Source organism: Eschrichtius robustus, chromosome 4 (assembly GCF_028021215.1).
Source record: "Eschrichtius robustus isolate mEscRob2 chromosome 4, mEscRob2.pri, whole genome shotgun sequence".
NCBI classification, from domain to species: Eukaryota; Metazoa; Chordata; class Mammalia; order Artiodactyla; family Eschrichtiidae; genus Eschrichtius; species Eschrichtius robustus.
The window spans coordinates 120,838,253-120,854,542 of NC_090827.1; the positions used below are offsets into that span (position 1 = coordinate 120,838,253).

The 16,290-nt window shown below is 45.1% G+C and overlaps 1 protein-coding gene across 2 annotated transcripts in view; it reads left to right on the top strand.

The window, feature by feature from the left end:
• Nucleotides 1–13,746, top strand: part of HADH (hydroxyacyl-CoA dehydrogenase) — a 48,590-nt gene extending 34,844 nt beyond the window's left edge. Inside the window, exons 5-9 of one of the 2 annotated variants that reach the window (XM_068543286.1) lie at nt 1,480–1,569; nt 6,260–6,332; nt 11,782–11,898; nt 12,892–13,043; nt 13,314–13,746. In XM_068543286.1, coding sequence (XP_068399387.1) covers nt 1,480–1,569; nt 6,260–6,332; nt 11,782–11,898; nt 12,892–13,010 — 399 coding nt within the window. In that variant the 3' untranslated portion in view covers nt 13,011–13,043; nt 13,314–13,746. Of the gene's footprint in view, nt 1–1,479; nt 1,570–6,259; nt 6,333–11,781; nt 11,899–12,891 lie in introns of both variants that reach the window. The other variant, XM_068543285.1, reaches the window with a different exon arrangement.
• Nucleotides 13,747–16,290: the final 2,544 nt, after the last annotated feature.

A 16,290-nucleotide genomic window follows, 5' to 3' on the forward strand; every position in this document is an offset into this window, starting at 1 on the left:
TATAAAGGGTCTGACGTAGAAGCCAAGCCTGTTTGCTTTGACTCTGGTTGAAGTTCCTTAACTGGCATTTAAATTATATATTTAATTTCTATATTTTTTTAAGTTTAAATTCATCTGGGTCTCTCTCCATTTGCTGAAATCTAATTGCTGACAACGCCTGAGAGTGGACTGCCAGGTGTGGCCCTTGGTGCTGACTTCCGTAGAGCCCAGCAGCCCACTGTGAGCGGGGTAGCAGTCATACTCTGGCAGTGCACCTCATAGAGAAGGTCAGCAGGACGGCCAGGAGCCTTCTTGAGGCGCCTGGCAGCTGGCAGGCCCCAGCCATTGGCTGGTGTTCGCTGGTTATGGAAGCCTTCCTCTGGGATGAACCTGTCCTGAGGCAAAGGGAGCTGTTGGGCTTTGGGGCATCTGTGTGGGAGCGGGCAGAGAAATGGGGGGGGGTTACTCGTCGCAGAATCCACAGGACCTGGGCGACCTGAGTGCACCTGTTCCTGAGGCTCCTTCTCATCCGTACGCTAAGAGAAGGTGTGACTTCATGCAGAGTACCGTAAGGGCAGTTGTTACACTCTAGTAGACTTCCAGTTACCTCCCTGAAATACTGAACAGTAGCAAGTAAAACCCTAATAAAAGCCAGCATTTACTGAGCACTTCAGCCCTCGTAGGAGCTGCCCTTAATGCTTTACTTCCTAATCTACTTCCATTCTCACCTTAACTCCTTGAGGTAGGTAGAGTGATTTCAATGTCATTTCAGTTTCAAGAAACATTCCCAGGGTCACAGAACCAGTAAGTGGTGTGATTGGTATTTGAACCCAGGTCTGTCTCAGTGACAAAACCCGTAGAACTCTCCTGCGCGCGCGCGTGTGCACACACACACACACACACACACACTTATATATATTTTTTTAATTTATTTATTTTGTTTATTTATTTATTATTTTTGGCTGTGTTGGGTCTTCATTGCTGTGCGCGGGCTTTCTATAGTTGCGGCGAGCAGGGGCTACTCTTCGTTGCGGTGCACGGGCTTCTCATTGCGGTGGCTTCTCTTGTTGCGGAGCACGAGCTCTAGGCCTGTGGGCTTCAGCAGTTGCAGCACGTGGGCTCAGTCGTTGTGGCTCACGGGCTCTAGAGCACAGGCTCAGCAGTTGTGTGGCACACGGGCTCAGTTGCTCCGTGGCATGTGGGATCTTCCCGGACCAGGGCTCGAACCCGTGTCCCCTGCCTTGGCCAGGCGGATTCTTAACCACTGCGCCACTAGGGAAGTCCCCACATTTATATTTTAAGCCTTGATTTTGTGTGTTCTGCAGTAGTCCACTATCTTAAAGTGGATGTTTTGTTTCTGGCCTGAAATCCTTCTAATCTGAAACTAAAATTATTTTTGCCACCTGTGTGGCAATATTTGATCAGTGTTTCCTTGAACTGTTCTATTGAGATTGTTTGCTGACTTTCTGGTTATAATTCTTCTCTGCTTTGCGTTTCCAGGTCATTAAAACACCAATGACCAGCCAGAAGACCTTTGAATCTCTGGTAGACTTCAGCAAAACCCTGGGAAAGCATCCTGTTGCTTGCAAGGTAGAGTATGGATAGCTTGGTAAGGGGGTGATTTTTCTCAGAATCTGATTTATTCCAGGTAGGATTCTTCCATAGTAGGATGATGTGGGACGTGGGCCACTTTTGCTGCAGGCCTGTCCGCAGGCTGTAACAAGCAAGTTGCATCCAGCAGGGAAACCAGACTCCTAAGCCGTGCTCAAGGCCATCAGGTGGATAGTCTGCAATCCAAATGGAGCCACGGCTTCAGCTAAATTGAAAACTCAGATTTCTCTCTGGGTCTTGACTTTTGTCTCTTGATGAGTGATTGTGTTTCCATCAGTGGTTTTTGTTACCCCATCAGCTTCAGCTTCTTCTGGGCCCTGAGGAACCAGAACCCTGTGTGTCAGGCACAGCCTGGTGGCACATGAATCCCGAACAGAAAACTGGGGCTTCCCTTTTGGAAAGAACACTGCAGGTGATTAGGGAAACGGTGTGAGAGAGGTAGAGCCCACCTCAACCAAGGTAGCAAAAAAACGAAGCTGTTTCTCAGTGGAATGTTGCTTATGATTTTGTTTGTGTTGTTTTGTTTTTCAGTAAGAAGTGTGGTGGGTGGAAAGCTTGCCTCCGGCCTTTTTCCCCTGTCTTGAGATACCTGGTATTATATGTAAAATTATCCCCAGCTGCTGTCACCTACTTTGTTTTGATTACCTTCAGTCTCTACATTTGCTGTAGTTCCTCTTCAGTTCCCCCCAAATTTAGGGACTGCACTTCTGCATGACTTGGCTGTTTTTCTGAAAGGACAATTGTGTCACAGAATTCCATTACAAATTTTTATAAATATGTTATCTACTTTTTTTACCGTAATCTTTTTTTAAAAAAAAATTTCTTATACAATTTTAAAAGGTTACTTTCCATTTACAGTTACTACAAAATATTGGCTATATTCCCCATATTGTACAATACATCCTTGAGCCTACCTGATACCCAGTAGTTTGTATCTCCCATTCTCCCACCCCTGTATTTCCCTGTCCCCACCCCATGGTAACCACTAGTTTGTTCCCTATTCCTATGAGTCTGCTTCTTTTTTGTTCTATTTACTGGTTTGTTGTATTTTTTAGATTCCACATATAAGTGATATCATACAGTATTTGTCTTTCTCTGTCTGACTTCACGTAGCATAATGCCCTCCAAGTCCATCCATGTTGCTGCAAATGGCAAAATTTCATTCTTTTTTATGGCTGAGCCGTATTCCATTGTATATATATCATGTCTGCTTAAGCCAGTTGTCTGTTATGGGCACTTGGGTTGTTTCCATGTCATGGTTATTGTAAATAGTGCTGCTCTGAATATTGGGGTGCATGTATGTTTTCAAATTAGTGTTTTTGCTTTTTTGGATATACATCCAGGGGTGGAATTGCTGGTTGACCATAATCTTTTAAATACCACTGTGGTTCTTCTCATACCATAGTTTTGCTTTCTAAAATAGTCTCAAGTCTGAACTCACAGTATTGTATTAACCCATGAAAACTCAGATTGTTCATGAATCATCTGAATCAGTCATCTGTCGATGTGGGCCCCAATAGTCTTCCACATGCCAGTCCCCCCGGTGGAGGTCTGTAGTGTTATATTAGGGAATCTCATTTTTTAACACTCATTTTTTTTGGTCTAGTCTTATGGTTTTAAATATTTTGGATTAAAAAAAAAAATCACATTAATACCCAGAGGGTATGGTTGCACTTTTTCTTACCAGTTGATGCTTTGTTTGTGGCAGAAAGTAGTCATAGTGTTAGAAAGGACATCAGCCTGCAGCAGATCAAAAGCCAGGTATGAAAATGGAGGTGCGGGAACAAGCCAGGGATGGTCTTCAGCAGCACAGTCATTAATTCATGCAGAGTGATGATTCGTTCTTCCATCAGACTGGCCATGGCAGATGCAGGCCTGGGAACTCTGGTCTCATAAAATTGCCCTTGTTACATCATTGCAGAACTCTCTTCTTAGGTGATACCTTAGGGCTTTGGGGGAGTCTTTCAGGGTCAGTTATTCAAGCTCTTGCTGAGGCACCCAGACGACAGAAGGCAATCACATAGAACAAGGGTCAGCAAACTTTTCTGTCAAGGGCCAGGTAGTAATATTTTAGGGCTTATGGTCTCTGTTGCCACTACTCGATTCTGCTGCATGGACCATACCAGCAGAGAAGTGTGGCTGTGTTCCACTAAAACTTTATTTACAACTGAATTTGGCCTGCAGGATTGTAGCTTACCAACACCCGACACAGAAGAATGGCATGAACGTGCCTGAAATGTGTCTTTCTTCCTAGTAAGACTTCACAGGGAAAGTGTGGTATGAAAAGGTTAAGGCCACGGAGTCTGGAGCCAGCCTGCCTGGGTTCACATCCTGGCTTTGGCACTGATTAGTTGTGTAACCTTGGGCAAGTCACTTAACCTCTCTGTGCCTCAGTATCCTCTACCTCACGTAGAGGTAATAATAGTACTTACTTGTCTCACAGGGTTATTATGAGGAATAAATGAATTAATATTTGTAACGTACTTAGAACAAACAATACCTGGTATATAATAAATACAGTAAATAAAGTATATTTAATAAATATATGTGTATGAAAAATGTAAGGTGTATGATTACATAAAATTAAATTGCTTAATTAAAGGGCTGTGTCTCTTTACATTCTACCAATATTATGAGAGTATCACTCTGCATCCTCAACAGCATTGAATATTATAATGGGGAAAAAACCTCTTGCCAATAATCTTACTGGCAACATGCTATTTTGTTCTAATGAATATTTCTTTAAATATTTTGTGAGTTTTAGCATGTTTTCCTTATTGAGTTCTATGAGCTCTTTATGTAAATGATTTTAAAACTCCATGTATTATATATGGAGAAAATATTTTTCCCAGGCTTTTTTCTGATTTCTAACCTTGTATATGGTGTGCTTCATGTATTCAGATACCCTACCCCATCCTGAATTTCTACAATAAACCTTTTGAAGTTGAAAAGCATGTTCGCCCTAGTTAGTTTTTTAAAAAGTTTTTATTACAGTATAGTTGATTTACAGTGTTGCATTAGCTTCCGCTGTACAGCAAAGTGTATCAGTTATACCTATATCCACTTTTTTAGATTCTTTTCCCATATAGGTCATTACAGAGTATTGAGAAGAGTTCCCTGTGCTACACAGTAGGTCCTTATTAATTACCTCTTTTATATATAGTAGTATGTATTTGTCAATCCCAGTCTCCCAATTTATCACCCCCCCCAACTTTCCCCCGGTAACCATAAGTTTGTTTTCTACACTTGTGACTCAATTTCTGTTTTATAAATAAGTTCATTTGTACCACTTTTTTAGATTTCACATATAAGCGATATCATGATATTTGTCTTTCTCTGTCTGACTTATTTCACTCGGTATGAGATTCTCTAGGTCCCTCCATGTTGCTGCAAATGGCATTATTCCTTTCTTTTTTTCTAACAGTAATATTCCATTGTATATATGTACCACATCTTCTTTATCCATTCATCCGTCGATGGACATTTAAGTTGCTTCCATGCCCTAGTTATTAAATCAACATTGTTATATTAATATAGTCTTGGTTAAACTGATAAGGCTCTTTTGTGCATCTCTGTATTCCTGGGAGATGGGGTAGGGGTGCTGTCAGCTTGTCCAGAGTGAAAGGAGGTACAAATCCTGTGGCTATGGTGTGCAGTCAGGTGAGTTGAAAGAGTAATGCAGGAGGCTGGGCGTCTTTAATTCAGATGTTTATGGAGTGCCCAGTGTGTGCTTGAAACGGGACACAAGGCCTGGGGCCAGGGTGCAGATTTCTTCCTGCAGGAGGATCACAGCCTTTTTTTAAAAGAGTGGGCTCCATTTACTTAGTGGAAATCAACTTCACATAAATACCACCAAAAAGTCAACCAACCCAGCCTGCCCCACAGGCTTCCAAAAGAGATCAGTAGGTAGAATCCAGATCCCATACTAGGCCTCCAGGAGAGATGGTTAAGCATTTTAATGAGGGGGGAAATGAAGAAAGGATGTGCAGTACAAGGAGTCATCAGGGTAAAGAGTCTTCGGTAGTGAGCTGTGAAAGGCCATCGATCTGTTAGGATCTGCTTGTTTGCCCCGGCGCCTGTCCTCAGCTCCACCATCCTGTGCTGTGCGCTGGAGCCTGAGAAAATCCTGAGCAGCCGGGAGGTCGTGCTCCTACGAGGAGTGTTCAAGATGGAGTGTTACTTTTTCTAGACTCCTGAAAGGGATGTGGGAGAGAAGAGGAGTAAAAAGACTACCATTTGAGGGGAGGGCTATATGCACAGCATTTTATGTGTTCTGATTTATCTTCACAGCCTGTGAGGTGGAAGTTACTGTTCCCATTTCACAGATGATGAAACTGAGATTCAGAATGATGCAAGGTCAGAGAATATTAGAATTCGAGCCCAGATCTGCCTGCCCCCAAAGCCATGCTCTTTCTAGTGACCCCTCTGTCTTATCTGCCTTTATTTCAGGGTCCGTGCAGTAGGGGCTTCTGGGGTACTATAATTGTTGGATAAATTGTCATGTGAGATAGAAGTGAGACTGTCTTGGTACCTTAAAACATTTTGAAAATGTATAGCTTCATAAATGTGGGTAACAGTCCAGGGTGAGAAGGAGTGATCTGGTGACTTTACAAAAGATAAAGTTCATGGAAAATTCATTTGTCTACTGTTTTTCTCTCTCCTCTGACAGGATACTCCCGGGTTTATTGTGAACCGTCTCCTGGTGCCATACCTCATGGAAGCAGTCAGGCTGTATGAACGAGGTAGCTGTCCCGACCCAGGCTGGGTGCAGCGAGTCTGGGAGTTCTCCCGCAGGGTCTGTGGGAAGGGATGGGCCATGGGGAGTAGGGGAGGAGCTTCTGTTTTCTGGCTCTGTGGATCAGCCTGACCCTGGGCCCCCGTGCCTCTGTCACTGTGTTCCCAGGCCCACCTGGATTCCCTCTGAGGTGGCCCTGGGACAGCACCCCCACTACAGTCCCAGCCAGAGCAATCATAGGCCAACACGGATTTATATCCTGGATCTCTGGTTAAAGGGTTTATTGTTTAAAATAATAATAATCACGATGATGATGATGATGTAGATGTAAAAATCACAGGGCTAGGAAACCTTTAAAATTCCCTAAGGTTCTAAAATTGTGACAGGAGAAGGGAACTGAGTAACAGGGCTGTTGCGTGACAAGGAATGTTTCTAACAGCCTTGTCCATCCTTGCTGAGTGATGTTATGATGCATTTTTTTTTTTAACCTTAAGAATGGTCTGAAATGGTTTTTTCTCAATACTTTGTTGATTGACAAAGAATGATTCTCCCTGTTGCAGAAGTAGACTTGGGACATGGTCCAAGGTTATAAAATGTCATGTATCCTCCTGCCTACCTTACCTACCACATTTCTGGAAAGGTAACTATCATGTCTGCTTCAAAGGCAAACAGGCCTTAATAGGACTGGATGAAAAGCAAGTGTAATTGTTTTCAATTACTTCATTCACAAACGCTTGCTCCTGAGAATGTCATTTTTGAAACAAAACATTTATACTAGCTCTTCCAGAGAGATGAAAGCATATTTGCTTCCTCAAAATCTGCTTTAAATATTAAAACTTTTCTCTGTGTTTTATGGAGGCATTTGCCTCACTTTTGCTCCAAGATCAAACCAACACTTCTGTGTTTATCTATCAACAAATATGCCGAATTACACCTCAAAGACAGCATGAAGCATTTTGCCCTACTTTGAAAGGCAGAGTTTTTTTTGTAATGTAATGTTTTAGAATGTAGCATGCGGGTGATCCACCTCGTAATGGTGTCTTTCTCACTGAAACATGCTGTCACTTTGATATATTTTCAACTGAACCATGTATCTGGTTGTAAGTTGAAAGTCATTTTCTTATCTTCTACTTTCCTCTTACCAGCAGTGGTCCTTTTCTAAACAGATGGAGTCCCTTTAACCTTCACCATCACTAGCCACCTGGGAGGTGAAATTCGGAGGGGAATCTGACCCCGCAGGGGAAGTACTCTTACTTTGCTCTTGGCGGTGCCCTCAGTACCCTGGAGGTGCTGGGGGTCATGTCTGGGTGCTGTTTCCCAGGAAGCCACACTGTGGTCTGGACTCCTCACACCTCAGCTTCTTACCATGTCCCTTCTGCCACCTCAAGGTTCTGCCCTCACTCAGCCAGCACAGGGGGTGCTCACGTGCACGCCTGCCACCCCGCCTCTGTGAGCCTGCTCTGAGTGGCTGGCGGAGCTGCATCCGTTCTTCTTTGAAACCTGAAGGCATTTAGGATTATCCCCTCTCGCTGCCGTGTCTTTTCGTTTGTCACTTTGGGTTCCTCCCTGGCATCCCAGTCTCCCTGTGCCAGTCAGCCTGCCTTCAGTGAGGCTCCCCCAGGCAGCAAAGGATTTCCCGTTACCTCGTGCCTTTTCCAAACTGGTCTCCTCAGGTATTGTGTTGTCCAGGAGGGTGAGGGCACAGTGCATGCAGTACTGCCCTCGGGCAGCAGAGTCAAGCCGTGAAGGCAGTTTAGCCCAGCCTTTCCCGAACTCATTGTGGAGAATTTCTCTGGATGACACTGTCTTGGTCAGCTTGGGCTGCTATAAAAAATACAGCAATATAGATTGGGTGGCATATAAATGACAGAAATTTAATTCTCACAGTTCTGGAGGCTAAAGTCCAAATTTAGGGTGCCAGCATGATTGGGTATCTGGTGCGAGCCCTCTTCTGGTTGTAGACTGCCTCCCATGGCGGAGAGCAGAGGGAGGAAACAGGCTCTCTTATGACTCTGAGAAGAGCTCTGATCCCATTCATGGGAGCTCCACCCTTGACTCTGCTAATCCTAATTCCTACAAGACCCCACCTCCTTATACCATCGCATTGGGGGGTAGTATTTCAACATGAATTTTGGGTCCGTTACAACACTTTTGGTATTCCCAAGGTATGTGTGCCACTCAGGTTGGCAGAATGCTGCTTTGGGCGGTAGAGGTTCATCAGAAGGACGTGTGGGGCATTAGAACAGAGAATCAGCTCCGTCGTTGTCCACTCGGGCCTCCTGGGCAGCTGAGCAGCTTTCAGAGCGCACAGGCCCCCAGCAGCGCTTCCGTCAACTGCCTGTGGAGTCTAGCGGCGCTTCACCGCCCCCATCACTGCTCTCTGGCGCTGTGAGCCTCCTTGCCTCTGGGTCGTGCCTTCCTCCCCAGTGCCCTGCAGCTTCTGTCCTCTCTCCTTCCGTTGCTCTCATCCTTCCCACTGTAACCGAGGCCTGATTGGTGGGCTCGGTCACCCTCATCCCTGGGGGTCCGGGCTCTCTCTGCAGACCTTTGAGCAGGCTGGTGCCTGTAGCAGACAGCTGCCCCTGTCAGATGCCACTGTGACAGGTCAGGGTCCGCTCTGGCAGCGTGGTGGGGCTCTCGGGTGACACCCTGGGAGCGTCGTGAGCCTGTTCCCCAGGCACTGTGCGACATCCTGCGCACACTGTCCCTCCCCCGCCCAAGACGTGTTCAGCGGTTCCACCGTAGCCTACCAGATACGGTGCCCTCGCCGGGGGGCCTTCTTTCTCCTCACCCTCTGCCTTCCTGTCCTCGCCCACACCTTACTCCCACCTTCTCACAAGGCCCCACTGGGCTGTCCCCAGCGCTCCAGCCTGGGTGTGATCTGTGTTGTCGTGACTCTCTGTACACTTTGCTTCTCCTTCGGGGCGTGTGCTGCTCTCGTCCCTGCCGCACGGCATGTGTCTCTCTTCTCCTACTGTACTCTTGTTTTCTGCGGCAGTATTTGGGTCCCCATCTTCATGCCCCGCAAAGTGCTTGTGTAGGACAGGCTTTAGGTAGCTGTTGATGAATGAAGGAATGGTGGCTGCACTGCGGTTCTGATCTCTTTGCTGTGACTCTGGTTTGTTGTTAATGCCAAGAATGGTAGGTAGGTGGTGCTGATGAGCCGGCAAAAGAAGCCTGTTGGGGCAGGTCTCAGGTTCTCAGGCCTGCAGAAGAGCTGGGAGTTCACTGAGGACGCCCTTCTTTGTTGTTCAGAGTTGGGGGCTTTTAGCTGGGGGTGGGGGTGGGTCCCATGAGCCTCCTAAGGTTGATGCAGAATTTTGTGTATATGTGCATTTTCTTTGGAGAAGGTGTCAGGTCCTGAGTGAAGTGCTTGATTCTAAAGAGTAGGAATTACTGGTCTAAAACGCGATACCACGTGTTGTTAACTCCCACTTGGCACACCGGTGTGTATTTTATTTCTCTCTCTTTTCTTTTTGCCTCTTTCGCCCTGTGTTACTGAGAACAGAATTTTTAGAATTGTACTGACTTTGTAAAGCTTTTTAGATTTTTTTTACATAATGTGCTGTGTCTTCATATTATTTTAGTCAAGTGAGTCTCTGAATCTGGAATAACAGTTTTGACTCTAGGGTTTATTGTCTGCCTTGAATATTGATTTGATTAAATGGCTTTAGGTAAGTTGGAACCATTATGCTATGAGATTTCTATCCCCAGGGAGCCTAGATTCTAATGAGGGGAGACAGCCTGTAGCGAATGAACCGATAGATAACATGTTAGGTTGTGACCAGTAATCCCCGAGAAAGATAAAGTCTAGGGGATGGCCAGAGCCCTAGCCTGGAGTCCTGACAGTTGCTAGTTTATATGCAGGGAGGAGGGGGAGGCTCTGATGAGGTGACGCCTGAGCAGAGGTCTGCGCTGTTGAGGACAGGGTACCAGTCCAGGGAGGGACAGCAGGAGCTGAGCCAGAGGAGCGTCCTGGGCTGTCGCTCCGGCATTCGGGCCCTGACGCCACAGAAACCTCGACGTCTCATGAAATCCTCTCAGCATAATCCACTCATCAGCTGCCGTGTTCCTTCTCACTCCTGCCTTTGCACGTGCTGTTCCTGCTCCCTGGAATGCCCTTCCCTGCCCCTCCCTGGGATTCTCTTCAGGACCGCCAGGGCCCGGGCCTGGCTGGCAGTTGTGGTGGAGTCGTGGCAGTATGAGTAAATCTCTCCGTGTTTGCCCACGCAGCCGTGTGAGTCTTCATGACTCCTCAGCACTTGTCATGATGAAATTTGTGGTTTACACATCTGAATCCTCCCATTATACTGTGAACACTGGAGTGCTTGTCTTGTTTTTCTTTGTCTCATTCCAAGTCTCTGGTGCCTGATACATAACAGATATAAACAAAAGTTGAATGAATGAATGAGGCTGCCTGATAAGGCTAATGTGTATGTGATCATTTTTGCTCTCTTATGGCCTGAAGCTCAAATCATGGTTCTCAGGATCCTCTGGTTGACTAATCAGTGGAGTACTGATAATGTCTCCCGTAAGAAATCATTGGTTGGTATTTTAATCATCTTGAACTGCCTTGAAATCCTTTGGCATTACCTCAGTACTTCATATGCTTTTAAAAATAGAGTCTTTATGCATGTTTAAGTAGTTCTTGTTCCTCATGCCTAAAAATCTGAAATATTTAGGTTGTGAAATCTCTCAAGTATTTTATAACTTTTTAATTTTATTTAGCTTTGGTATAATTGACCATTTCTTTATGCTTTGGAACAAAATTCTAGATAGACACTTGTTACAGGCTAGTCCTGATTTTGGAGAAAGGGACCAGCTTGTTCTCTGTAAAGACTTCTGTGACCCAAGGACATTATGTGAAGGATAAAAATTCCAAGAAAAAAGCACCTTGGTCCTTGACTCCTCAACACACTTTCAAACTTGCATGGCAGTTCTAAATCAGGTTTGGGCTTTCCTGTAAACATTATCTTGACTGAAGAGTTTGTGTGCATGTGATTCCAGAGGAATACTCATTGCTTATAAAACCAGGAAAGCTGGAAAGGAAAAATATACATGCAATACATAGAAAAACAAAAAAAAGGCCATTTATCAATCAAAAACATGTCCTCGCTTTAAAGGATATTTTAGTAAGTTATTCCAGAGAAGGTGATTCCCAATCCATTAGAAAGTAACTAATGTTTCCAGGCCACTGGGGCCTTCTCTCTCCATGAACAAGGTTGCAGTGCTCTAGAATTCACCTCACAGAGTAACTTTGTGGAGTAGCTTTGAAAATCTTGTGACCTGTTTGGCATTTATCTCTGAGAAAAATCTTACCTAAGCCAGAGTTCCTGACTCCAGATGTTTTTTGAATGTGCAAATATGTAAAATGCTGGTAATTCAGGGACTCAGCACGTGACCAGGAGGATTGTGGGAAGGATGGTGGGGACTCAGCACTGCCCTCTTCTGCTTAGGTGACGCATCCAAGGAAGACATCGATACTGCTATGAAGCTGGGTGCTGGGTACCCCATGGGCCCATTCGAGCTTCTCGATTATGTTGGGCTGGATACTACGAAGTTCATCATGGACGGTAAGAATTGGAATTCTCTGTTGTCTGTCCTCATTTGAGTTGAGGTAGTCTCTCTCAACTATGAATAAGTATAATGCCTATTTAAACAGATAAGGAGTCTTAGTAGACCTTCCAAAGTCCTGCCCCACCAGCTTAAAGATTAAAGTGAAATGGCAGAAGGAAAAATGTGATTGCCTATTCTCCTCATAAGGCAACTTTTTTAAAAAAACTTTTCATTTTGAAATAATTATAGATTCACAAGAAGTCTCAAATACAGCACAAACAGGGCCTGTGTACCCCTTTATATAGTTTCCCCCTGTGGTTCCATCTTATATCGTAACCATAGTACAGTATCAAAGCCAGGAAATTGACATTGGTACACAGTCATTCTATCACATATGCTGATATGTGTAACCACTGCATTCAAGATGCACAACCATTTAAAAAAGTGTATTCATTTTACTGTAGTGGCTCTGAAGACAGGTTTAAAATAGTAACCAAAATTGGGCTACTGAAGTTGAATGTACCTCATAATACCAAGTTGCACAAAGAATACTTATAGGAGGAGCAAGGAGGGCTCTGGTTTAAGCATGAACTTTTGAATTTTATGAGGGTACAAGATACCAGTGGCAGCAAATTCAGATTTGCTGAAAAGTCAGTGAAAAGTCATTTCACTGTGTCACTGAGGGGTCCAGCCACCAGGTGAATGGGTTCTGTTTGTGACCCTGGACCTTTGGCATTAGCGATTCCCAGGAAGGGGTTGGATGAACAGGACGGCCGTTGGTAGAGCTGGGCCTCGAGCGGCGTGGCCTGGTGGCAGCACACCCGCTTTAGGGCTCATGCTCAGCCTTCCTTCTGCCTCTGCCGTTTGGGCCCGAGTGGCGTCAGGCCCGTGGGGCTCTCCCACATCAGAGTAGGGGCCCTTCTCCCCACGCTCTGCCTCCAGACTTGCCCTGGAATGCCAAGACCTAAACCCAGCACTTCATCCGAAGCTCTCTTCCCTCCTCTCAATAGGATGGCATGAAATGGATACAAAGAACCCCTTGTTCCAGTCCAGCCCATCCATGAATAAGCTGGTAGCAGAGAATAAGCTTGGCAAGAAGACTGGAGAAGGATATTACAAATACAAGTGATGCGCAGCTTCTCTGGCTCTGGGAAGAAGCCCCGTAAGCACATACCAACAGCTCCCCAAGTGCCCAGGGGAATGCTCTTTGGTCAGACGTTCCCTCACACAGCACAGTCTGTTCGATGTGTATTTTGATTGTAATCTATCTGAACTAATTATTTACAGTAGTTACAGTAATAGCCGATTCTTCCATTGAGAACTAATTCCCTTTCTTAGTCTGTTTGTTCATTTCTGTGTATTTTCTAAAAAGCTTTACACCTTAGGTGCCTTGGAGTAAACATTTATTTTGAACCTTGTCGTTTTTGTAAAGAGTGTCCTGAACCTGAACTCATTCACTTGTAACGAGAGCACCCTGTGTCGGTCGTTGCCACGCGGGAGAGCCGCGAGCCGTTGACTCGTCGTGGTGTGTCTGTGGAGGGCTGCGTGAGCAGCCCCTGCATCTCGCCTTTACCAGAACGTTTGCCGCCTGCAGCTTCAAGCCTTACCCTACTTTGGGCATGACGTCAGGTGTCATGTCTTGTTGATTCAACTCATCATCGAGATGCTGCTTCTGGATTGGTGGGAATACCTCCACGTGTTTTGTTTTTGCAGGAAGAGGTTTCATTCACCTCTGAAATCTGAGTGATTATTGTCTTTTTTTTTTTTTATGAGAAATAATTGCTGCAGATTGACTCTAATGAAATGCAGTCTTTTATTCTGTGAAAATTTGAATTGAAATAAACATGTATAATTTAAAATCATAATATGCTTAAATGGTTATAAAAGTAAAGGTTTAGGCAGAAGCTGTGCCATCTTCTTTGGCCTGTAGTCACTTTTTTGAGTGGTAATGGAGGGGAAGGAGTGGCAGGAGAAGGTGTTCATGTACAACCTGCCTGCAGCTGTCACTCCAGATTTCTTACCCGGAGAGCAATAATAAGGGCACAGAAAACACTTTTTAAGGAACATCTGTTTCTTCTTTGCCAACAAAAAGAAACAGTGTAACATAAGCTTCTTTTAATCATTGGCTTGAGAAAGTGTCTTCCAAGATAGAATTTTGAAGCTGGAAAGACATCAGAAACCCTGAGGTCCAGTGGCCTCATTAACAGAGAGCTGAAGTGATGTGCCCAAGGTCACCAGAAATTTTGTGGCAGAGCCAGGATTAGAACTAGGTTTCAGTGATAAAAAAAAAAATACAAAATAGCAAATTTGAAAATTTCAAATCCTTTCAAACAGGACTGTCCCCAAAATGGGCATCCTTGTTTGGTATCCTGGGTCACAGTGCCAATGGTTGAGAGATTTCCGCCCCGCCTCCATTTCATGGTGGATAAAGGGGAGCTTATTCGTTTTTTTTTTACTTGAATCTAACTATAGCATAATGGAAAAATTGATATGTACATACATTTCTACCACACATAGAACCTGGTTTAGGAAACTTGTAGGTTATTCTTATAAAACATTTCATAACGATAAAAGGAAGCACCTGTGACACCATCACCATTTCCATTACTTAAGGTTACCCTGTGGTCAGACAGCCCCCTGCTCACTCTCATCCTGGCTCCTGACCTTTGTTTGACAGGAGCCCCGGGCTTAGGAGGGGCCTTTCTTTCTTTCTATTCTCTGACTGGAGTGCCTGCAGGATGTGGGCCCTTGTCTTGGAAGTGGCAGGGCCCTTTCTTGACCACTGAATTCCAGGAAAGAGAGAACTCAGGGGTGTGACGGTCAGCCTGCCGGGGTGAGGGTGGAGATCACAGCCACCTTTCTCTGGTTGAGGGTTTTCAGCTCACTCAGCCTGCCAGAAAGTCAGAACACCTGGCCTCTGAAGATGCTTTTATCATTTTCAAAAATCCTGTTCCACGTGCCATGTTTGAGTCCGGGAAGGAATTTTGAACATCTTCTTACACACAGGAGCAGAGAGCGGCTTTCGCAGCCCCGTCTCTGCATTCTTGGGTGAGCCCAGCTGCTGCCCGCCGAGGGCTCCGTGGGGAGAAGGGTCTCCGTGGTCAGTCAGGTCCTCCGCTTTCAAATCAGGACGGCTGCTGCTGTTTGCCGCGGTATGTGTTGCAAACTGAGCCTCAGCAGGAACCGTAGGGGCTTGGGTTGGCCTCCGCTGTGTTTGGCTGCCCTTGTTCGGGAGGGAGGGCAAGTCCAGGAGGGGCTGTGGGCCTGGCTTCCCCGATGCTGTTCCTCCTCTCTTCCCTGAACTCTCCTCCAGTCAGCGACCAGGGATGTTTGGTCACATCTTGAACGTAATTACTAGATTTTTAGATCAAGAGGCTACTCTCCCCCCTTCTCTCCTGTATTCCCTTCTTAGTGATATTTTTATTCCTATAATAGAAATGAAAATTTGAGATTAAAAAGAAAGCTGTACGATGGATGAAATAGCTTGTCGAAAAAGACTTGAGCCTCTGAGCATAGCCATCACCTGGACTTCAATTATGTTTAGCCAGATGGTGTTCTCTGAAGGATAGTTTTAGTGCTTCTGAAGATGTCTTTGTAAACTAAAAATTGTGGCCCTTTAATGTCCATAAGCTTCACTGTTAGTAGTTTCTCAGGGGGCAATGGTTGGCTAATTCTCTTTAAAAAAAAAAAAAATTAATTTATGGCTGCGTTGGGTCTTCGTCGCTGCACGCGGGCTTTCTCTAGTTGTGGCGAGCGGGGGCTACTCTTCGTTGCGGTGCGCGGGCTTCTCATTGTGGTGGCTTCTCTTGTTGCAGAGCATGGGCTCTAGGCGCGCGGGCTTCAGTAGTTGTGGCTCACAGGCTTAGTTGCTCCGCGGCATGTGGGATCTAACCGGACCAGGGCTCGAACCCGTGTCCCCTGCATTAGCAGGCGGATTCTTAACCACTGTGCCACCAGGGAAGTCTTGGCTAACTTCTCTTGGCATCAGTTGTAAGGTCTGTTTCCAGTTTGGGGACTGTTAACTGATGCAGCATGGGGGTAAGGCAGGAACAGATCTTGAAACTACAGTATAAAATCTGGCGGTACAAAGTGATTCCCCACTGGGTTCTGTTCTATGGTAAGTTTTCTGACTCTTTAACATGTCAGCTTTTAAAAGCTCATTTGAGACCCAGCCATTAAGTGTTGGAGGAGGTAAAACTAATATGTTAGTCACTGCTTATACAACATACACAAATTACACTTTCTCTCATAGTTTTCAAGTTATAGTTGTCACGCATTTGAAACAAGCTTTTGTCTTGATTTTAATCCCTTTAACATTTCAACCTAAGTAACTAATTGATTCTTAGCAGAAATACAAGGTGTGGCTGTAATTTTGTGGAACTATTTTTCCTGTAAACAGGCATTGATGG